The sequence below is a fragment of the Myotis nattereri genome, assembly GCF_964212035.1.
Source record: "Myotis nattereri genome assembly, chromosome: 8".
NCBI classification, from domain to species: domain Eukaryota; kingdom Metazoa; phylum Chordata; class Mammalia; order Chiroptera; family Vespertilionidae; genus Myotis; species Myotis nattereri.
Window position 1 is genome coordinate 87,377,949 of NC_138083.1, and position 25,137 is coordinate 87,403,085.

At 38.7% G+C, this 25,137-nt stretch overlaps 1 protein-coding gene across 3 annotated transcripts in view; it reads right to left on the minus strand.

Moving 5' to 3' along the window:
- MBD2 (methyl-CpG binding domain protein 2) overlaps positions 1-25,137 on the minus strand; it is a 52,262-nt gene that overhangs the window by 18,030 nt on the left and 9,095 nt on the right. For 2 of the 3 annotated variants that reach the window (XR_013996362.1, XM_081097722.1), the window contains exons 2-3: positions 16,041-16,200; positions 5,443-5,580 (exon numbers count right to left, since the gene is read on the minus strand). Coding sequence is in view for 1 of the 3 variants with exons in the window: in XM_081097722.1 (XP_080953848.1) it covers positions 5,443-5,580; positions 16,041-16,200 (298 nt within the window). In the remaining 2 variants the exon portion in view is untranslated. Of the gene's footprint in view, positions 1-4,320; positions 4,445-5,442; positions 5,581-16,040; positions 16,201-25,137 lie in introns of all 3 variants that reach the window. The other variant, XR_013996363.1, reaches the window with a different exon arrangement.

Sequence of the window (25,137 nt, forward strand, 5' to 3'; positions counted from 1 at the left end):
TAAAATATGCATATATTTATGATGTTTTCAAAAGAAGCATTAAAATCTTGAAAGACTATAAAATGCTAAAATTCTATTGTAATCCCATATAATAAAGAGCTAATATGCTAATTAGACCAGACAGCAGAACCACCTTCCAAAATGACCAGTGGGCAGGGGGAGGGACTGCAGGGACTGAGCCCCTTGCACAAATTTCATGCAACGGGCCTCTAGTTATATTATAAAAAAGGAATTATGAGTATTTTTTTATTTATCTATTCAAATTTCTTTCTCTTAAAAGTAAAGCAAATAATATTTTAGAACTTTTTGTAAAGATTGCTATTTAAGGAAACCCTTGACAACATTCTCAGCTCCCACTACTTCCCATGAAAACCCTGATCTCTAACCAACTTGTCTCCTCATCCCTTGCTCATCTACACTAATAAAAGAGAAACATGCAAATTGACTGTAACTTCATGACATCCACCAAGCCAATCAGGCGTGAGTATGCAAATCAACCCAACAACGATGGTGGGTTAATTTGCATACTCAGGCACTGCCCCAGCTGCTCCGGGCCTCTGGGCAGCATGGGAAGGCGGAAAGGCGGCTCTGGCCAGAGCGAAGGTGGTGCCGGCAGCCAGGGGAAGGAAGGCCCTTTCTTGCACAAATCTTCATGCATCGGGCCTCTAGTTCCCATATAACAGCTTTCAGCACACTACTTTCCCTAACTGGAATGTCCTCTCCCTCCCGTTTGCTTTTCTAAATCCCATTCAATCTGTACAGTTCAGCATATTCCCACATCTTTCCTAAAGATTTCTCCAAACCTCCTAACTATAGTAACCTCACCCTTCTTGAACACCTATAGCACTGTCTATCCTATTTATCTGACCCTTTCTACATGACAGCTTTCTAACATCACCCAGAATCATGCTTTTAAGTAGCACAGAACATGGCATCTGTTCCTCTGCACCCCTATGTTCACTGCAACATTATTCACAAAAGCCAAGACATGGAAATAACCTATGTATGCATCAACAAATGAATAGATACAGAAAACGTGAGCTACACACACACACACACACACACACACACACACACACACACGCACGATTATCAGTCATAAAAAAAAAAAAAGAAGAAGGAAATCCTGCCATTGCAACAACATGGGTGAACCTTGAGGGCATTATGCTGAGTGAAGAAAGTCAATCCTGTATGATCTCACTTACATGTGGAATCTAAAAAAAGCTAAGCTCATAGAAACAGAGAGTATATTGGTGACTGTCAGGGGATAGGGGGTGGGGGAAGTGGGGAGATGTTGGCCAAAGGGTACTTTCAGTTATAAAATGAATACATTCCAGCTACCTAATGTACAGCATGGTGACTACAATGATCAAAACTGTATTGTGTACTTGAAAGTTGCTGAGAGAGATCTTCAATGTTCTCATCACCACCACACGACAAAAAAATGGTAATTAGCCCAGCCAGCGTGGCTCAGTGGTTGAGCATCAACCTATGAACCAGGAGGTCACAGTTCAATTCCCAGTAAGAGCACATGTCTCTGTTGCAGGCTCGATCCCAGGGCGGGCGGGAGGGGGGGCGGGGATGTAGGAGGCGGCCATCAATGATTCTCTCTCATCACTGATGTTTCTCTCTCTCCTTCTCCCTTCCTCTCTGAAATCAATAAAAATATACTTTTAAATGGTAATTATGTGGGTGATGAATGTGTTAACTAATGTTATTGTGGTAATCATTTTGCAATGGATATGTGTATCAAATCATGTTGTACACCTTAAACTTACACAATGTTATATGTCAATTATATCTCAATAAAGCTGGGGGAAAAATCATCCTAAAAGAGGCAGACTTCTGGAAAGAAGAAAAGTTTCATATACTTTGAAAGAAAAATTAACAAACAAAATAAAGAAAAAATCTAGGATCAAATGGAAGATTTAAATCTACTTCACTGATTTAAATATTTACTTTTTGATAAAAAAGTGACTATTCTGTAAGAAATGTAATTAATATTCAAAGACTATCAAAAACACCCAAAGCTATCAGTACCCTATAATCTAATAATTAAAAGGAAGAATGGGTTAAAGATGAAATTTCTTTGATTTGATAAAAGAGAATAATAGCATGAGACCAGAAAGTATCAAAGATGACGGCATCAAAGAAATAAGGAAGAAACAGAAGTGTGAGTTTTTCAGATAGTGAAAGAAGAAAGCTAGGAAAGACACCTTTAACAGCAAAATCACAATTCAGTTAGATTTAAAAGACTTTGGCGTGTTTTACATGTTGTGCCAAACAAGGACATCTCAATGGCCTGTCTATTTGGGGTAACAGTCTTAGAGCTGAGAGAGTTCCCTCCACCCCACTCCAGATTTCTTTTTACACTAACGAAAAGACAAGAGCACTCATTAAATATGATGATAGTATATATAAAACCCTCTGGCTAGTTACCCTACCATAACCAGGTTTTACAAATCCCATCTCTACCATATATTTTAATTGTAGGCAGAAATTTCTGCTGAATTCTATTTAATGCACATTTGGTTACATACCCTAATTTGCACTTTTAAAGCTAAAGCATTTCCAGGACTCAATGCATTAGAAATTCATAATTTATATTATTTTACAGGATTCAAATTAGACTGCCAGACCTAGGCATAGGATGTCTGTTACATCAGACAGAGTTATTAACTTCTATGATTGCATCACATCTAAATTAAGCACTTCATACCTATTCAAGGTAGAGCCTCGATTAGGACACAAAAATCTAATCCTAGTTCTAGGTCTGAAAATTCAACTTCAAAATTAAAATCCCACTAGCTCGAATATCTTATTAAGAGACCATGATATGGTTAAAGAATAAAAACATTTATATCTACAGAAACTTCAAAAATAGAAACCTCATTGTCTAATTTAGTTACTCTATAACCAAAATAACTTCTCCAAGTGGAATATTTGGTAATTTATATTACCAATCTAGTTCAATGAAGCTATACAAAAGGTAGCAAAATTGGAAGAATCATTTTTACCTATGTATTTTTTACTATCTCCTCAATAATAACATGATTAGCAGTCATCTGCCATATGTATGTTAAAACACAATTACAATCAACAGTTTTCCTTTACTAAAAAAACTTGAGTCTAAACTGGAATAGTCAGAATCACAAAGCATAATTTTAAAAACATTAACACAAAAGTTGTCTCTCTACTATTTTGTCAGATTTGCACAATGCACAATCCAACATTTTGAAATCCCATTAGTGAAATAGTAGTTAAATATTATCTCAATTCTTATGTTGAAGATAAAGAAGGGAAAAGACAACTAATGTCTTAGAATAATCAAAAATATCCAGCCAAAATTATCAGGTGACATGAGGATCAAGTAAAAAAGCAGTCCAAACTCTTAGAAAAGTAACCTCCCAAATAATTTTAACCCTCCCTGTCTATGCAAGCTACAGGTAGATAAACCCTGAAAAGATCTGGTTAAAATGACATGCTTTTTTGGGGAAGAGGGGGTTTGGGAGGTAGGATTTGGTTTGTGTTTTTTTTTACATTCTTTTCATTTGAGAATAATCTCATAAACCTTAATAAAAGACGGTAAACTTGAAACTACTCAATATACCAATAAAGAGCAACTGATCTGGTTACTTCAACTTCAAAAATCTAGGTCACCAATATCTCTATAGCCAGATGAACACTCAGCAAATATATTTACTCCTTTTTCAAATCTGATGAACTTAGGTGCAGAAAACAATTAAATTACTGTTAAAATGACCATAATTTGTTACTCAATTGGTCTTTAACAAAAATATTTGGGCTTGTAGATTATACTAAGGATGATTTGGCAAAGAAAAGATGAGAACAAAATCTACTAAATACAATCTATCCTCAATAAAACAACGCAGATTTCCAACATGGGACTAATATTTTAGTTATTCCACTTTCTTTATCTTTTGGGCTTTTTGAAGCAAACTGCTTAGCAAATTACATACTTTCAAATTTTTCAACAAAAATCTTTACGAGAAAACAATTTTAATATCACCAAAACGCCAAAGGACAAGATGTTCAAGACTTTGGAGAGTATGTAAGAAAGAATACAAGCACAGGGAATGGCTTTATGAAGGTGGGCAAAGTTCAGAATGGCAGAGTCCTTGCCTTTGTAATGAAAACACTAACCCTACCAGTCTGGTAACTACCTCCGGGCACAGTAGTAAAACAGAAGGGAAAAGCCTGGTACAAAAAGCTGAACGGCTCAGAGAAAACCTAAGTGGTGACAAGAGCCTACAGGCACATGCAGGTACGCATCTTTTATATTGGATGTGATACACTTACATGGCCCCTGTTGAATCTCTTGGGGACCAACAGTAAAGCAAGTTTAGAACTTCAAATCTTGAGACATCTATAGCAAGATGCTGATCCAATGTGGCTCCAAATATCTTCTGTTTTCCTGGCTCACCTGAAGAGGAAAAAACACTACAGAGGATGTGGGAACTGAATTTCTTTATGTAGTCTCTCCTAGAGCAACTGTCTGACAGTTCTGGCCCAATCCTTTAGCAAGCCTGGAGATGAGACACTTGAGGGACTAGCGAAAAACAAAATTCAAACGAAAAAGTGGAGCGAGACATCTAAAAGGGGAATATGAGAGCACAAGATAATGGTGTAGGTCAATCAGTGTTTCTCATCCTAAGTGCGAGGAGGCAGAGAAAGGAGAGAAAAAAAATGCACAGAAGTTTCTCCCTCCATTTCCTCACCCTAATTGCTACTAAAAATTCACCAAGTACCTGAACTTTTTTTTTACCATCATTAGGGAATGAATAAGCAAGATTACTTGGAAAGTTTAAGCATTTAGTGAAGACTCCCTCCCCTGGCTATGTGCATTATAAGCAGCAGGGAGGCCTTTCAGATAACACTTTTTCCTAAGAAAAGATTCTGGTGGAATACAGCTTGAGGCAATAAAGAAAGAGTCTAATACATCCAATTTATACAAAAGTGGAAGTCACAGGACAATTCACCATATTTACAAAGTTTATTTTTCAAAAGGGGAGGGATAGCTTTCATGTAGTAAGAAATCAGAAAAAGTAGTTTCCAAATAAAAGATTTTTAGACTAAACACAAATTGCATCCTTCATCCCCTTAGGAAATACTATCCCTAGAAAGATAATCTTTAAAAAACTAAGATGAGCAGAATCAAGTCTGATGTACATTACCACACAAAGCATAAAAATGTAGTCTATAATATTAGATTCATTTGGAATTAACTTATTTTTTTCTTAGAACATTGTATCTAAATATTGAATTATTCATTCTTCTCCAGCATTCATGTAATTGCCTAGGACATAAAACAATTTTCTTTCCAAATATATTCCATTTTAACCAGATTTTACTTAAACTATATCTGCTAAAAATACCAGAATTTTCTGAAAACTGAAATTGGAGAACTAATTCGATCCTTACCTGACGTGGCTGTTCATTCATTCGTTGTGGGTCTGATTTCACTTTATTATTAGGATGATTGGTGACTTTGGTTACTGGTTGTTTGAAAATTGATGCTGTTTGTCTAATTGGCAATGTTGTATTTAAGTCTGGTTTACCCTGTGGATATAAGCATGTTTTCATTAAAAAATGTTATACATAAATATAATTACATAGATGAATTCTTATTAATCCAATATCCACTACTTTAAATCCGATTATTCCAAACTTCTCAAAATCAGTATTTTAAATACTCTAAAGTACATTTTTAGTACTTTATTATGTAAGACATACAGGGTGGGGCAAAATTAGCTTTACAGTTGTTCATACGGAAAATGCAATAAATACAAGAATAAACTTCATGTTTCCTGTACTTACAACTACAAACCTACTTTTGCTCCACCTGTATTTTTTTCATAATAAAAATTTTATACTTTTAAATGTAAAAAACTTCTCTCTATAAAATTCATAATTAATTTATGTTTAAAGTTGGGTTATACAAAAGGAAGGGGAGCTTTCAGAACAATAACCAGGACAGTGGTCATTTCTATGTTCTGAGAATGGAAGAAAATGATGGCATACTAGTACTTGGCCATTAAAATACAAACGACCTGGTCAGCTTTTAGGAGGCCAGGCTCTCATGAAACCACATAAATTAACCTTCCCCTTTTACAGAAAGGTAATTAGAAATGCAAGTTCTAATTCCAGCAGACAGAACTCAATTTAGAAAAATGCGTTCTATTGAAGTCAAAATGAAGCACAGAATCGCCATTAAGTTCATTTGCAATACTTTAAGAGGTGGTGGGGTGGGCTGGCCAGGGGAAGTGAGAAAGAAAAAGAACAAAATGTGATAATGACAAAAAACATAAAAGGTCATATATATCTAAAAACAACACACATTTGCTATTTTTTAATATAGAAATATATTTGATAAATGATAGGATAGTCAATGAACTTTTATCTTTACACTAGTGATCCATGTAAAAATTATCATCTCAACTTTCAAACTCCAAAATAGTGCTTCTTAAACTTGAGCTTTTGTCAGACCACCCAGGGGGTTTATTGAAACACAGACCACTGGGACTCAATCCCAGAGATTCACTCAGTAGGTATGAGGTGGGCCTGGGAACCGCATTTCTACTAAAAGACTGCAAACTGGTAGCAGACAAACCGAGTTTAACCCATAGTCGTGTTCTGCTCCATTTTGGGGGGTCTTTGATAAATTAAGCTGAGAGCTACAAATCTGGAGACCACATGAAATCCAGAATTCAAGCTTCTCTTAAAAACTCAGAGATCAAGAAATACTGGACTTGATTTAGCCACAATAGGCCACGATTAACTAGCGATGGCTGCCCACTTGAGGTGTCAAGGGTCCTTGCAGCATTTCTCAACAACTCCCTTTGTGTTACCTGTCTGAGCCCTGTGGGGATGGAGTTTGTGACCTCTGCTTAAATGATGTCTAGAAAAATAAGCATCACAATAAATTAACCTGACAATTATTACAGTATTATTTGGACCCACTATTTACATGAGTCTCCACTTCCCTCCCCCACCCCAACCCTCACACATACACTCCTCTGTAGGCACTGGGCATGCTCATTATTCCTTTATCTCACTCATTTTTTTCTCACTGCATGTGCTTACCTTTATGAGCTATATTCACCTTAAATAACACTAACAATATTATTTCTCAGGTATTTAGCTTTCTTATCTTTATGAATTAAAACAAAACTTTTATTTAGAACTGTACAAACCTAGCCAATAAGCTGCAAAATAACCACTTATTATGTCATTTTTAAAAGTGTGAGACCCGGGAATGTGTATTTTTAAAAGCTCTCCTGGTAGTAATTCTGTGACACCTCTGATTCATGACAGCATCCTGAGGCCCTTAGTGAAGCCACCCCTTCTATAAAACAATCAATATTCAATCCTAAAGAGCTCCACACATAAATGCTTATGGAGAACTTTTCCTGTCACTAATTAGTTATAATTAGTATATATCACTAAACAATACCTTTGGTTTTGTAATTGTTCTTTAATAAAAAAATATATTCTGCTCATATTAGAACAAAGATGGCATCAGGAGACACAAAAGTATACCTCAATTGCTTGTATGAGCAAACAAGGTCAAGCCAGTAGGATTCTCATTGTTACAAAGGATGACTGGAGGCAGCAAAGGTTACCCCAAACTGCGAATTCTGAATCCACAGACTGGAAGGAAGCATGCAACGTAAAACTATTGGTGCTACAATAGTAAGACTGGTCTTTTTTTATTTTTTTGTTAACTTATGTTTTTGATTCTATAAATAAAAATTAGAAAAGCTGGCTAAAAATATTCAAAATATGCCGAAACCGGTTTGGCTCAGTGGATAGAGCGTCGGCTTGCGGACTGAAGGGTCCCAGGTTCGATTCCGGTCAGGGGCATGTGCCTGGGTTGCGGGCACATCCCCAGTGGGGGATGTGCAGGAGGCAGCTGATCGATGTTTCTCTCTCATCGATGTTTCTGACTCTCTATCTCTCTCCCTTCCTCTCTGTAAAAAATCAATAAAATATATTTTTAAAAAATATAATAAAAATAAAAATAAAAATATTCAAAATATACAATTGACTTCTTTGTCTAACATTGAGACAGACAATTCATTCCCAGTGGTATAAGAGATTACTCAAGAGTGTGCTGTTACTTTCCTCTTGATCTTTTGGTTTTTCTTGGTTTTTCTCCTTTTAATTGGCCTCCAAAGCCCTGAAAAATTTTTTACTAATTAATTTTGTATTCCCAAACAGTATCATGTAATCTGAAAAGCTGGACTAACTGGTTTTCCCAGAAACTGTCACAAAAACAGTACATTTTATTACCACTCTCCCCTCAGAACTGCCAGTCACTTTTAATTCATGCCCAGTTGTGTGTCTGAATTTTGAGAACAACCAATCTGCTATAAACTCAGGAGCTATAAAGCAAACACTTTTTTTGCGGGTGGTTGTGTATGTGTGTGTGTGCGCGCGGGCGCTCTTTTTTGTTAATTCTCATCTGAGGATATTTTTTTCATTGATTTTTTAGAGAGACTGGAAGGGAGGGAGAGGGGAGAGAGAGACAGACTGATGTGAGAGAAACACATCAATTGGTTGCCTCCCCCTTGGCACCAATCAGGCCACAGATCAAACTTGCCATCCAAGTACGTGCCCTTGACCCTGGGGAGTGGGGTACACTCTAACCACTGAGAAACATGTCCAGGGCAACACTTTTTTTGATAGGACAAAGATTAAAACTATTCATACATATATTTGAAATCTTCCCTTTCAATATAAGAAAAAAAAGTTCCTTAAATTATAAAATTAAACTGGCAAAAACACACTTTAATGTTACAACTAAAAGTTTCTAACCTATAAAAAATTTTCTCAGTATACTGACTAGTCCTCAAATCAAAGTTTAATGTATTTTACAATAATGTGCATACTAGGCTGGAAGTATTCAAATAACTCAAATAATTTTGAGGATCTATTCTATTGCCCAAGGTGCCAAGAATATAATTTTTTTAAATCTTTTACTTCATCTCTTTCCAAGAAATATCTTGAGGTGGCTCTTTTACACTCAGAAAGAATATGTAAACATTAATTTTTAAAAATAGAAAATCAAGGACAAGGAGTAAAATTTCCTTTTGAAGAGGTTAGTAGTAATTGACACTAGAGCTGCACATCAAATAGGGATGTGTGTTTTCTGGGGCCTGGGTGAAAAAAGATTAAATTATATAGATATCATGATTAGGAAGGAGGAAGTATACCAATTAATGAAGAAACAAAAGCTGTCGATATTAAATCTAGAAAAAAATTACAGGCACTTGACATCACAACAAATATTAAGCAGATTTCAAATGCTTTTTCTTTTCTCAATGACCTTCCATAAAAAAACAAGAAAAGGACAGAACCTAGACACAGAACCTACACAGAACCTAGAGACAGAAGAACTTCGCTGAAGAGAACATGGCAAAAGATCCTGGACAGAAACTGGCCACAGAACCTAGAGACAGAACCTAGCGAGAGAACCAGGCTGAAGAACCTCAAGACAGAACCTGGCTACAGAACCTGGCTAGAACATGGCAAGAGAACCTGACTAGAACCTGGTGACTGAACCTGGCTGGAGAACCTAGCGAGGGAACATGGCTACAGAACCCTGGCTGGAGAACCTGGACAGAACCTGGCTGGAGAACCTGGAGAACCTGGCTGGAGAACCTAGCAAGAGAACATGGACACAGAACCTGGCTGGAGATCCTAACCAGAACTTCGCTGGAGATCCAGACCAGAACTTGGCTGGAGATCCTGGCTAGAGATCCTGGCTAGGCTGCTGATCAACTGAACGCTGTCTCCGTGTCATTCCTTCTTCGCCCACTCCGACTACACCTTTGGGAACACCTGGACCTGCTGGGGTTGGACCCCAGCAAAATTTTATGGGCACAAGTTCAGGTATGTGGGTTTTATGTCCAGTATTATCCTGGTACCAAAATCAGACAAAGATACCTCAAGAAAATGACAAATCAATATGCCTTATGAAGACATAAAATCCTCAAGAAAAAAAAAACAAAAAAAAAAAAACAAGAACAGAACACTTAAAGGACCACACAGTGAAGGTGAGTCTGAAAGGGACCACACCGGTGTGCAGCCTTCCAGTTCCCTGGATTAAGGCTAGAAAACAGGACAACCGGAGGTGGGTGAAGAGTGCATGTCATAAACCAGTGGTTTTCAAACATTTTATTTGCATTCCTAACCCCTAAAGCTGTTTTGAAAATATATATACACCACCTACATTTTAAAGTTGACATCAAGAATATTTCATATTTTAATGGAAATAGTTTCAAAGGATCCACTTACTGGAGTATTTAAACACTGACACTTTAATAAACTGCTACATCACTTTAAAATATTTCCAGCAGTATCTAAATATTTCCACCATCAACCATTTATACATGAACAAGCTGAAGTTATATATTTTATTTCCCTCCTTTTTCTCTTTGAATAATTCCATTCCCAGTGTTATTTCCTATTTTAAATTTGAAACCCTTTAATTGATCATTTATCTCATGAAATTATTTTTTTAACTTTCTATGACCATAGAGCTCTTAATGATAAAAATAACTAAATCTATTCTGGTTTATTACAATTATTTGTATATTACTGACCAAAAATGATAAATTACATTTTAACAAATAATTATTAAACATAAGAGGTGAAAAATCAAATAAATATATTAAGAAGTTATTTAAAAATAACTTCATGGCCTTGAATATTATTAATTGCTAAAATGGGTCAAGAGTTAGTGTCAATTCTATTTATATTCTTTTTTTAATGTACCACCAAGAATCCTTGTTCACATAAATGAGTAAATAGAATGACTTTTCTTCTGTCACTCAATTCTTTTGAACTTCTTTTGAGTTACAGGACAAAATGTGCACCATCAAAAATTGTAATAATCGACCTCTACACTAAGTCCTCTGTAAATGTTGTTGCAAAGAATTGTGCGAGCAAAAAGACTTCACTGTTGTCAAGTCATTCGTTTTTCCATACCAACACCAATATTTCAAATTGTCCCCTTATTGGAGACAATTTGGTACCTTGGTAGTGTTGTGAATAAGTGGGAAGTGTACATGTGCCCTTCAGTAAAACTGAAGATTGACTATGAAAGGGGAACTGGGCAAAAAGGACCCTGTACCTCTCAGGTTCATGCTCAGATCAACTGGAGCATACATATGTGAAAGTTCAGGACACAGAAACAACTAGAACCCAGCCATGTGGTGATACCAGGGAAAGCCTTCCACAGCATAGCTGGAACAGCAGGGGCTTACACAGTATATTCTAAATACCACGTTTCTCAGCCTGTCTTTAAATAAAGCTACTGTATAACAGTTCCGAATTGTGTATATTCTATCTACATATGTTATCTTTAAAATTCATGCAAATTTTGTACTTTTTAAAAAATTAGCCATGATTGTTTTAATGTAAAAATGTTGCTCTACCTCCCAAATGTTCTAATGAAACTTATCCATCCAAGTAGCATTTTATTGCTCTGGCTCTGCATATACTACATGCCCTCAAGAGAGATTCATGCCACAACCTGAGAAACAGACTATTCTCCTAAGGTCACTTTCCTCATCTGTAAATGAGGATTAACAACTACCTGTAAGATTCTCATAAAGATCAGATGAGGTAACACATGTAGTACAGTGCTGCTGCTGCTAAGGCAGCTTTCATTCAGTCAGTCACTGAACAAATACTGAGTGCCTACTATCTGTCAGGCACTTACTGCATGCAGGGTATACAGTCATTAACCAGTTAACTGTTACGGTATTTTGAATTTAATTTAAAAAGGTCCGCCGCTTGTGTCTACAGACACTTATGGCGTACAAATGGTTAACAAAACATCAAAATCCCTGCCTCAGAACTTATATTCTAGGGGTAGAAGAAAGACAACAATTAACAGGGTAGGTTTATCATTTATAGTCACATTGGACATAAATTCTAAGAAAGCAGCAGCTTTTTCTACCACTGCCCCGAATGTCTCAAGCCAGAATTGTAGCAGGCATCAAGATCTTCTTCCTCCACTCACCAGGTACTTATATGTGCTAATTCTCTTGAGTCTCACACCTTTCCATGCCTCCTGCTATAGCATTCATTCAAGACATCTCTTTCCTAGACTACATCAGCCCAAACTGCTTTCTCTACTTCAGTTTCCCCTTTCCCTAACCCGTTCTCCATATTGCACCTATTCTATAGAATCCAGTACCCAACCGGATGCCCACCATCGCAGAAGCTCACTTGTTTCTCAAACTACAGATGCTGTCCCCATGATATATTAACTCTCTACAAGAATTTATTTTTAGTATTTTGTTGAAGATACTCAAAACAAGCACCTGCTAGATCTTTGGTTGACTACCGAGGACACAGCGATACAGAATGCAAAGCTGTGTGAATTATAATCACAACTGCATATTACCATACACTGAGATAGTTTGAGAAATGAATGACAGACTTATACAATGAATCCCATTCAAGAGAAGATGATGCTCTTTATTTCAAAATGTATCAAATTGGCCGAAACCGTTTTGGCTCAGTGGATAGAACATCGGCCTGCGGACTGAAAGGTCCCAGGTTCGATTCCGGTCAAGGGCATGTACCTGGGTTGCAGGCACATCCCCAGTGGGGGGTGTGCAGGAGGCAGCTGGTCGATGTTTCTCTCTCATCGATGTTTCTAACTATCTCTCTCCTTTCCTCTCTGTAAAAACTCAATAAAATATATTTTTTAAAAAAAATGTATCAAATTGGTGTGAATAGAGAAATGTAGTGAAAGAACTGAGTCTTTCCAAGGTATCAGTAGAACTGACAAGCCCAGGTAAAAAATAACTTGTTCCATGCCAAATAAATATTGTAAGGAATTTGTAAAATACATCATATGTTATATTGTTAGGGAGTTTGAATTTTATTAGTTTGTAGCTTTAATTAATAAACATTTTGATGTTAAGAGCCAGAAACACATGGAATCGAGTTGTGTTTACACACCTGAAACATTAAAATAAAAGGAATTTATAGCAACAAAACCAAACTTCTTAAACCCATCTTACACTAAGAATCACTATACTCGCCGAAACCGGTTTGGCTCAGTGGATAGAGCGTCGGCCTGCGGACTGAGGGGTCCCAGGTTCGATTCCGGTCAAGGGCATGTACCTGGGTTGCGGGCACATCCCCAGTAGGAGATGTGCAGGAGGCAGCTGATCCATGTTTCTCTCTCATCGATGTTTCTAACTCTCTATCTCTCTCCCTTCCTCTCTGTAAAAAATCAATAAAATATATTAAAAAAAAAAAAAAAGAATCACTATACTCTTCTTTATCCAATCCTAGTGTTCTCCAATTAAATTTTTAAAGAAACAGACCATCTTTTTAAGAAACAAACTTCTTAAAATGTTGAGACTATCTCTGAAACCTTGAAACATCTCCTCTTTGAAAAACGAAAGCTTGCATAAATGCCAAAATGACATGTAGCTTTCAAAGCAAAGTTTCTGTTTTTCTTATGTACCTATTGAGGATTGAGAACTGTGCTGTCCAATATGGTAGCCACTGGAAATATGTGGCTATTTAAACTTTAATTAATTACATAAAATCGAAAGTCCAGTTAATCACACTAGCCACATTTCAAACATTCAATAGCCACATGTGGCAAGTGGATACAACATTCCCATCAGCACAAAAACTACTTTTGCAGAGCTTTGCTCTGAGAAAGCCGCTCAAGACTTCAAATATCAACTTGATGTTGATGATTTCTAAATCTTTTCTAGTCTTTTTCCCTTAAACTAATAGAATATCTTCAGAAACCAATGACAATGAAAGGCATTTCCAAAAAAAAGTACAGTACATTAATTTACTCAATAAACATTTATGACCACTATGAACTTCTGAAATGAGGTAGATATTTAACCAAATAAACATGAAGCAAACATGTATTAAGTACCTACCGTGTGCTAGGTGTTGGACAGCACATACAGAATCCACAAAAAGAAGACACGGTCCCTGCCCTCACGGAGCTCACAGCGCACTGACGCGGACAGACAAGCACAAACACCACAGCAAAGCACCAGGGGCACAACGAAGAAGGGGCTGTTCTGCTTGCAGAGCGCAGGGCAGGCTTCACAGAGGCGAGACAATGGAGCTGGGCCACGATGAGGATGAGGAGGAGGAGGAGCTTGCCAGGTAGAGGGGGAGGGGGGCGCATTCCAAGCAGAGGACACAGCACATGAGCAAGCAGAATCTTGAAAGCACATGCCACGGTGCAGGAGGAGCGGTCCGCACGGCTAGAGCGCAAAGGAGCACACAAACTAAAGAGACGAATTAGGTTTTGGTTTTAGTGAATCATAACTATCAGGAAGTTTATCTTCACATGACACTTAGGGTAGCTTAACCATGATTCTGGTAACAACAAGGTAGTCTGAAAGCGGTCCACTCATTCCATAAATATGTGAGCCCCTTTAATAGATACCAGCACCGTGGTTAGAGTTTTTAAAAGGCTGTTTTCGTATATTTAAGAAGCAAAATAAACCTAGAATAAAGGTTTCTTTTTAAGCTGAACTCACACAGCTTTGCCTATACACTACTCAAGGTCCCAATTTTTACTAACATGAGCTCCCTCTACTCCTATCACTCTTCATATCTTAACACCTTCTTAACTATCAAACTAAAGTCACACCATTTCAGCCCCGCCTCCCACCCTGCTTCTCTAAACAAGGTACCTGCCAATGTCCCATGGGAACCTGTGCAAGGTAACCAAGGCTACAGGAAACACTGCAATCTAACCTCCGTAACAGCTTTTGGAATTAAACTATTGTAAACAAACTAGGAAGCTGATTTCTGAATAAAGAGATATGAAACAGAGACCCCATACCTTTTAGGAAAAGTGAAAGAAGAGGGGGAAAACAGCTTGGGCAGAAAGTTTCCTGCACTGGCTACCAGGCAGCACTGCTCACTGAGGTAGCTTAGTGCTTGGAAAGGTGCACGGGGGCAGGAAAGGAACTAACATGGGTCAAATACTTGGGGAGATGTTTTCATATAATTCCTCTTCACCCCTCACAATGCTCACTAAGGGAAGGACTCTACTACCTGACTGAGACAGCTGAGGCCATCACAGGGTAAGGAAGTTGCCCGGGTCTGTGTGAGCTCGTAAGTGGCAGAGCCAGGGCCTCAATCCACGGGCCTGGATCCGAGGCCCTTGCCCTGGATATTGAGGCCCCGAGGTGGTGTCTTGGGGCTCCCAAGTGCAGGCAGGGCTACGTCAGTCACATCCCTGGGAAGAAAAGCCCTTCCTTTCCCTTCACCATTTTCCGTCTGTGTGAGACAATGGTAGTGGCAACACACATACACACATATCTATGGAATTTACAGGAAGAAATTTTAAGAAAAAATGGTTATAAGATAAGTTGCCCTTGGGAGGGGTGGGGTTAAAGGTGCTTTTGTAAAGATATTGGGTGCATTAATACAACTAAATTAACATTATAATTCAAATGCTACTTGTTTAAATTCCTATACTACAAACCATCAACTAAACCTAAAAATAAGAGCTAATGGGAAAATCTCTAATCACTGTATTAGGATGAGAACATTCTTGAAAGTCATTATCCTCAACAAGTCAAAATAAAAACTCCCTTTTCTCAAACCATAATCCTGAAAATGAATAGGTAACTATAAACTATATGGTAAGAATACATGCCACATTAAAATGCTGCCTCTTTTTGGCAACAGGAACTATTTTAAGGGGGCGGTGGACAATTAACATCGACAAAGAAATATTTTGTAAATAGTCCCAACATGCGAAAAGTATGCTGGCCTAGAGAGATACTGAAATGTGTTTTCAACTGTGTACAATTTACACAGGCTCCTCCTCTGGAAGGACTGCACTACCAGAGAATTAATCAGATTTATAAGTCAAAATGCTTAGCAGGAGGAGAAAAAACAAAAAACTGGACATACAATTAAAATCTCAGTGTTATATTTTAAAGTTATTTAGAGAGCTCTTGAAACAGAATACAGATGTCATAAGCAAGTTAACCAACCTTATTCTGATTGAGAGGATCATTCCGCAGTCTCTGTTTGTTCTTCTGTAATTTACTAGGCATCATCTTTCCAGTTCTGAAGTCAAAACTGCTGAGGTCAACAGTATTTCCCAGGTACCTTGCCAACTGAGGTTTGCTTCTGAACTTCTTACCACTCGGACTAGAAGAAAGATAATGTTAATTGTACAAAATAGAGCAACATTTACCCTACACTCTACATAAAACTTTTTTCATACTGTCCTTCCTGGTCCCAACTGTTACATCACAATTGAACATGTTAAATGTGAGTGTTAGAGGAACTCAGTAACTTCACCATAAAGAGATCATGTGCCACCTAATGTAACACTTCGCTAGGTCCACCACCTGTAGTAGCAGGTGTTACTACAGGTCACCCCAATGGGCACTCACTCAGCAACCACTGACAGAATCCCAACACAATCGCTTGCACAGCACAACGTGCACCCTGCAACTGTCTTCAATCTCACAAACTGTTTTCCAAACTGACTTTTGAAATGCTACTTTTTTGTAAATACTACAGACACAACGTCAGCAGTAATCAGAAAGAACTTCAGCACAAACTCTTCTGAAATCAACACCTTTGTTAAAAACACACATACACAGCAGTGGCCGGTTTGGCTCAGTGGATAGAGCATCGGCCTGCGGACCAAAGGGTCCTGGGTTCCATTCCGGCCTGGGCCCTGTTTGGGGTTTGTGCAGGAAGCAACCAATCAATGTGTTTCTCTCACATCGATGTTTCTCTCTGTCTTTCCCTCTCTCTTCCCTCTCCCTAAAAATCAATGGAAAACATCCTCGGGGAAGAATTAACAAAAACAACAACAAAGACACACACACACACACACACACACACACACACACACACACACACACACAAAACTTAGAATCCATGTATCTTTGGGCTACCAATTTGAACTCATTTACAATAGAAAAAAAAATTTAATTTTGACAATATTTAATGCTCCCTAAAGTAACTACTGAAAGGAAAACTGTTGGGGGGTTGCCAATGTGTTTATACAATGCTGACATTAGTTTTGTTAGCCAAAGCCCTACTGTAAAGAAGGACTCTCCATTTCTTCCCCCCCCCCCCCCCCCCACCTTCCACTCTCTCTAAAAACCAATGGAAAAAACATCCCCGGGAGAGGATTAACAACAAAAAAAGAAATATTGTCAAAGCTGGAAAATCACAAAAGTGCTAGGATTACAGAGAAGGCTAAACTGATATGTTCTAAAAAATGTTCTCTGTGTGGCATTGCCCCAAAGTCTTATCTAAATATTCTGACCAAATGTGCTAGAATAAACTATTAAAATCAGTGGGACAAATAACCAGAAGTGAATTGTGAGAATTCTAGAATACCTCTCACCAAAGACAACATGTTATATTTAGAACTTAAACTTGTACCAACTGACTACTATAGAAGAAAAATAATTCAACAGGAAGTCAGAAGAGAAAAGGCTGGAAAACTAAGCAATAAAATATTCCCCTGGAACAGCAAAACTTCTCTCTGGGTCAAATCCAAACCAACACACCCCTCTTTGTCACAAACTCTGATATTCTGCTGCCACCAACTTCAAGACAATGGAAGATCAGATCAACATTCTTCTTCCACAATCACATGACGTAAGCATTCCTGAAACACAATTCAATGTATAGAATTCTGCCTACAGATGAAAATAACAACCAGAAGTAACCGAATAGAACAAAGCAGACAACAAGAACAGCAGAGGAAAGGACGTTAAGATTATGTATAAGCAAGCCTCAACTCCCATTCTAACCCAGATTTCAAAATATGCTCAGTATCGTAAAATAAAATAGCCTGTAACCCTCCATGTTGTCCAAAACTTGAATCATCTCTGCCCACCACAAACTTCCACCCCTCATCTTCTTGTACTGCCCTGGGTTGCAGCATCACTGCCCACCTAGCACCTAATCCTCAAGCTAGAAGGTAATCACAATGCCCCATCCCTCAGCCATACATCCAGTGTCAAGCTCTAAATGTTCAGACTCAATGCTGACAATACAGCTTCACCTCCTTAATAACACATCAAAACCCTTCAATCTGTTTAAGATTTTTTTTTTTCCTAGACCCTTTTCCCACCAGCCCTGGGTACCCTGAATTCCAAACTCAAAGTCACGAAAATATGCATGTCTTTCCAGATAAAGGATGAGCATAAGCAATGCCTGGCATAAAACTATTAAATCCTCCAAGCCCCGCTACTATGTCATCTCCTCCATAATGCTGTTTGTGATTCTCCAATCCTAATTAGAAATAATTCTGCTATCCTTGCCATTATACTTCTTTATAACAAAACAACCAGTAATTACAATGCCACCTTTTAAACCCTCAAACACAATTTATACAGGCTTGCACAAAACAAAGTAACTTCCTGAAAGCAAAAAACTTGTATCAGTTGAACAGTAGAAAAATATGGTTTTCATTTGCAGACACACTGAAATGGCCAATTCTATGCTTATTTAAAAGTTATATTGCATGGAATTTAAAAAATTAAACTGGAAAATATTTTCGTGATTAATCTAGTCCACATAAGAAATGAAATATTACCTAAAGACCCAAATTAATTTGAAAAGTTGGTAAAGATTTCTGTTATTATGTCACATATATAACTACAATTAATTTTAATTAAGTTAAAATAGCCATATAGTCCTTAAAATTAGATATACCAATTACTGGTAAAAAAGGTTTTGGCAGTCTGGCTGGTGTGACTCAGTAGTTGAGCATCAATCTATGAGTCAAGAGTCACAGTTTGATTCCCAGTCAGGGCACGTACCCAGGTTGTGAGCTCAACCCCCAGAAGGGGGCATGCAGGAGGCAGCCCACCAATGATTCTCTTTCATCACTGATGTTTCTATCTCTCTCTCCCTCTCCCTTCCTCTCTGAAGTCAATAAAAATATTTTTAAAAGATTTTGATAAATTATTTAGCATACCTCAGAAGCAAAAAAAAAAAACCTCTCCAAAAAAAATAAAATGAAAATTTTCAATCAGATATCTCTCTAATAAGATCTCATCTATACTAATAAAAGAGTAATATGCTAATTAGACAAGATAGACCAATGTCCTTCTGGACAAAGCCGTGGCAGCTGCGAGGGCCAGCAGTGGCAGTGCCTTCCCCTGATCGGCCCCGTCGCCTTCCGCAGAGGGAGGCCAGACTGCAGCTTAGGCCCACTCCCTGCGGGAAATGGGCCTAAGCTGTCAGTAGAACATCCCCTAAAGGCTCCCGGACTGTGAGAGGGGGCAGGCTGGGTGGGCTAGGGACCCCTCCCACCCCCCGCACAAATTTTCGTGCTCTGGGCCTCTAGGAAATGCAATAAAAAGCTGAGTTCCAGAGTGTATTTTCTTTTCACAGACCAATGTTTCAAATGATGAAAATGTTAAGGTAGCAACTTCTACCAAAAAAAAAATAAGCACTGTTATTCTTAGGATATGGCTTAGAGACAACTAGAATGTCATTTCTTAAAGAAGCAATTGACTAATTTCACAAATTAGTAGTTCCTGCAATAAGTAGTTCCTTATGTAACAGGTGAAATGCCAGTTACCTGCTTTGTAGTAGTATCTACATACGAGAGCCTCACTCTAACATTCCTCTACAGAACAAAACTCATCAGAGATCTCCCAGTTGTAGATACTTCTCTCCCAAAGTAAAAAAATCTAAATACTTAAGGACGCCATTAAGCATACAGTTGCTGGGAGAAGCCAATTCACCCTCTCCAAGAGCATCTCTGCTGGACATGGACCCTGAGCCCAGCCCCTGTCCTACTGGTGGTTCCAGCACCTGCTCTGGCTCCTGCAAGTGCGAGCGATGCAAATGCACCACCTGCAAGAAAAGCTGCTGCCCCTGCTGCCCTGGCAGAGTGCTAGAAGGGTGCAAGGACCCTGTGCAAAGGTGGAGAGCGGCACAGCTGAGGCTCAGACATGCAGCTGCCTGCCAAGGAGATGAGGACCTGCCCTGTGTGAAACACGTGTAAATGCTGCTGGGGGCCAGTGGCACCTCTCCCTGAAGGAGGGCGTGGCTGTGTATCCTCCACCCCTGCTAGCTGCTGGCAAGCGACAATAAATCTATGACTGATGAATGGCATTAAAAAAAAAAAGAAAACCTCAGGTAAGAGGCTATATTCATGAAAAGTGATGGCACAGTCTATGATCTAGGTGAGCAATTTAGTATGGCTTCAAACAGTTCCTACGTTTAGTGATTTTAAAAATCAAACAGAAGTATGCATTGTAAGAAAGGACGGACATTTAGATAAACTAAATGAGTAAGGAAGGAAAATGGTGGAAATCAAGTTTTAACTATCAGCATATCAAAAGAAAGTAGAAATATCAACTAGTATTCAGTCAGATCTAATCCATCCCAAGTCCCTACCCCCTGTCATAAAGATGGACGTCTATGAAGCATCTATATTGAATAGCTACAGGTACTGTCATACACACTATTGCCTTCAGAATCGTGGTACAGGCATTTGCTTCCCCTAACTGCTATCGCTTGTGCTTGGTGCTTTAAGTTAGCTTGGCTGTCCCAGTGGATTTTAAGACCAGGGACCTTCTACTGCAGAAGATGAAGCCAATCATAGAAAAGACGAGGCCCCAAGAGAATAGTTATGCAGGAATTCTGCCCATCACATATAGACCATCTGCACAGTAGCAACATGACCCTGGAAGTGGCTGAGAAAGTAAATGCTAGATGAACACACAAAAATGACATGTCATTTAAGTTCTGGTCGCACCCAGAGTGACAAAGTTATCACGTGCCTGCACTCTAAGATGGCTGCTGTGGGTCCCGGTCTCAAGCACACCAGGACTTAATGTACCTAAGAGCACCAAAATATAACTTAGGGAAATTACTTTTTTTTTTTTAAGCTCTAGTAGACTAGTGAACGATATTAGTCATTTTCAGTTTACTCTGTCCAGAGTGACTACTTCTAATCCCAGTAATGAAATACTAATATTTTCACTTTCGACCACAAAGAACATTCCCTACCAATTACCCCATAGTTATGCCAATCCTGAACCAACTTGTGATCTCACCTTTAACTTCTACCCACTAAGTGCCCTGAAGAAAATAATCTAGTGAAAATCAATGAGGTGTATTTTTCCAGTTCATATAAGAACATTTCATCACTTGAACGGTCTTTGCTTGCTTTCATTTTGACTAAACTGTTTAAACCAAACTCTGTCTTAGAGGTTTCTAAATATAGAGTAAAAGAAAAATTTTTTTTATTTGGCATGTGGCTTTTAAACTTAAAAAAAAAAAAAAACACGCTAATTGAGATACCAGTAATACTTAAATAATGGTCACCTCACTTTAATGGTATTCACATTCTGTCACCCTATAAATTCACCTGTAATCATAATTATCTTTAGTTATCTGGGCTAGACAACTCTAACATGCTGTGAAAGTCTAGGACAGCGGTTCTCAACCTGTGGGTCGCGACTCCTTTGACGGTCGAACAACCCTTTCACAGGGGTCGCCTAAGACCATCCTGAATATCAGATATTTACATTACGAATTCATAACAGTAGCAACATTACAGTTATGAAACAGCAACGAAAATAATTTTATGGTTGGGTCACAACATGCGGAACTGTATTTAAAGGGCCAGAAGGTTGAGAACCACTGGTCTAGGATATACTAATTGCCCCTTACGAAGGCCCGCTGTGTGCATGTGGAACTGCACTTTGAAAACACTCCTCGAGTAGAACAGAACACATTTTTGCACGTTACTTGGGTATGAATAATCATATTTAGTCAAACCATTACGAGGAGACCAGAGGTCTGAGCCAACACAAATATATCGTCAAAGGAATTTATAACGGGATGAACTGTGAGGGAGGGCAACAATCTGAGTGGAACAGGATGAACTGGATGCTGAGGGGCAAGTAGCACTGTGGGTGGCAGATGGTTACCTGTGAGACTAAAGATAAAGAGCATGCTCAGAGGTGCCCTACTCTCCAACAATATCAGGGAGCACAGGGAATGAAAATCTCCACACTGAAAATGCTGTAAGCTGCACTGGAAAAGTTTAAGAATAAGGAAATATCAACTTTCTATCTTTTTCTGCCTCCTTAAATGTTAAAGCTTACCTGTTACTTACAAGAATAAGCATTGAAAAAAAGAGATTTCTCTAACATTAAATAACTATTGTCTCCAGAAATCAAATTTTAGCTAAGAGTAAACATCTGCAATTAAAGTTATCTTTTTGGACTTAGGTACTGTGATACTGCCATTTATAAGAAATACAATGGCCGAAACCGGTTTGGCTCAGTGGATAGAGCGTCGGCCTGCGGACTGAAGGGTCCCAGGTTCGATTCCGGTCAAGGGCATGTACCTGGGTTGCGGGCACATCCCCAGTGGGAGATGTGCAGGAGGCAGCTGATCGATGTTTCTCTCTCATCGATGTTTCTAACTCTCTATCTCTCTCCCTTCCTCTCTGCAAAAAAATCAATAAAATATATTTTTAAAAAAAAATACAATGGTTATTTCATATGCATGTGGTCTTCATCCTTCCCTGACTCACAGCTTCCAAATCCCTTGAATTCCCTAAGTGATAAAAGCAACAATGGTGTCTCTTGTTTTGTTGAGGTGACTTCTGGATCCTTCAAGGATGGTGCCTGGTTGCCAATAGGAGCAACCATGTCAGAGAATAGGAACTTTCAGTCCCACCTCTAGACATGAGGAGGGGAGAGGGATTGCAGGTTGAATCAATTGCCAATGACCAATGACTTAGTTATGTCTGGGTCATGAGCCTTCATAAACATCTAGCTCCTCAGCCTTTTCTGGGAAAATTCCAGGTTGGGGCATCAGAAAGCTTCCACATGCCCCAAGCTCCAAGACAGAAGCTCTTTCCTTCAGGACCTCCCCTGTGTATCTTCTCATCCAGTTACTGATTTGCATCCTTTAATATCCTTTGTAATACATCAGTGATCTAGTGAATGAATGGGTTTGCCTCAGTTCTGTGAGCCGTTCTAACAAATTAATAGAGAACCTATGATTTATAGATGGTCAGAAGTTCAGGTAACAACCTGGCCTTGTGCCTGGCATCTGAAGTGGAAGGCAGCTTGGTGGGACTGAGCCCCTAACCTGCGGTATCTATCCCCAGGTACACAGTGTCAGAATTGAGTTGAATTCTGCCGGGGTCTGAGACTTGCTTGTTGGTGTGGGGAAGCTGCCACATGCACATAAGAATTAGGTCTGGGAACCCTTTCAGATACAAAACATATAATCAGAAAACCAATTAATTCAAAGAATAATACCACTGCTTTAAAACTACATGACAATTGTCAAGGGCGGGGGGGAAAAAAGGACACATATGTAATACCCTTTGTAATACTTTAAGCAATAAAAAATAAAATAAAATAAAAAAATAAAAATAAAACTACATGACATACATGCAGAAAAATCTACAGGTCAGTTCTCCACTCCCTCAACCTTTAAATGTAGACCTTGCCTAAAATGAACCATCCTGAGCCCTCCTTTATAATTTGTTCCTGGTAGCTTTTATCTACTCTTATCTTACTTATTATCTTTCATCTCTAACCAGTTAGTACATCCAGTTCCTCCATAATCACCTTTGAATCCATCCTTCCTTTCCACTGCCACTGCCTAAGTTATTTATCACTAGAAGCCCGGTGCACAAAATTCGTACACTGGAGGGGTGGGGGTCGCGGAAGCTGTGTCCCTCAGCCCGGCCTGCACCCTCTCGCAGCCGGGACCCCTTGCTCCTTACCGCCTGCCTGCAGCAGAGGCAGGAGAGGCTCCTGCCACCACAGCTGTGCTCACCAGCCATGAGCCTGGCTTCTGGCAGAGCAGCACTCCCCCTATGGTGCACTAACCACCAGGAGGAAGTTCCTGCATTGAGCATCTGCCCCCTGGTGGTCAGTGCGCATCACAGTGACCGGTTGTTCCACCAGTTGTTCCGCTGTTTGGTCAATTTGCATATTAGGGTTTTATTATTATTTATCATGGTCTAAATCACCATGGTAGGCTGATTTTCTATTTGCTAAGTCTCGTTGCATTCTAAATTCTCTAGATTGCTCTTCCTAAAACACCACTATGATCTAGCAGATGAAGCCCACAATGGACTTCAACTCACTAGCAAAAGGGAGCCAAATACCTGCATTTGAGATCCTTTTCCATCTAGCCTTCTCCTAACCTTTCAACCCTACTTTCCACTCCTCTTACCCAGTGGTCTATTCTCTAACTATATTGGTTTACTCACTCTATACTGAACCGGCTGAATGGTTTCCCTCTTCAGCCCTTTGTGAACCATGTATTTCACCTGGTCCATAATGCATGACTTTACCGCAAACTCCAAAGAGACCAGAAATACCAATCCACCTGTACCTCTTCCATAAGCCTTAACAAAACCATACAGCTTACTCCCTGTATCAGGCAAATAATTATGAATTGCCTGTTGGCATCTCTTATATCCTAGTTTCAAAATACTGAGTTCTGTATGGTTATAAAACTTCCACAAGTTTAAATCTTATCTTCACAAATAGCATACTAAAGTCATTTTTAATGAATGAAATGATGTCAAATTTTCTTCAAAATAATGCAGACTGAGTCAGGAGTAGCAGACTGAGGCATGGGTGAAATAAGATGGGCAACCTTTGTACTTACTTGGTAGTTTCTAACGTGATTCCCTCTTTTACATATATGTTTGAAATTTCCTATAATGTTTAAAATATAAATATTAAAGTATGCAAGCTGAATATTTCCTCTGAAAACTGTAAAGTTCTTTTAAAAATATGAAGTTTGGGCAAGTAATTTCAGCATTAAATAATTTCTTTAGCCCTTGCCGGTTAGCTTGGTTGGTTGGAGCATCGTCCCCTTACACCAAGATGGGGTCAGTCAGGACACATGCAAGAATGAGTGCAAGGATGGGTGGAGCAACAAGTCAATGTCTGTCTGTCTGTCTGTCTCTGTCCCTTCCTCTCTCTCTCTAAAATCAATGAAATTTTTTAAATAGAATTTCTTTAGCAGTGGGGGGGGGGGGGGGTAGAACTATTTTTTTAAGTATGGATAAGGGAAAAATTGTTTACAATTTGGGTACTAATAAAATGT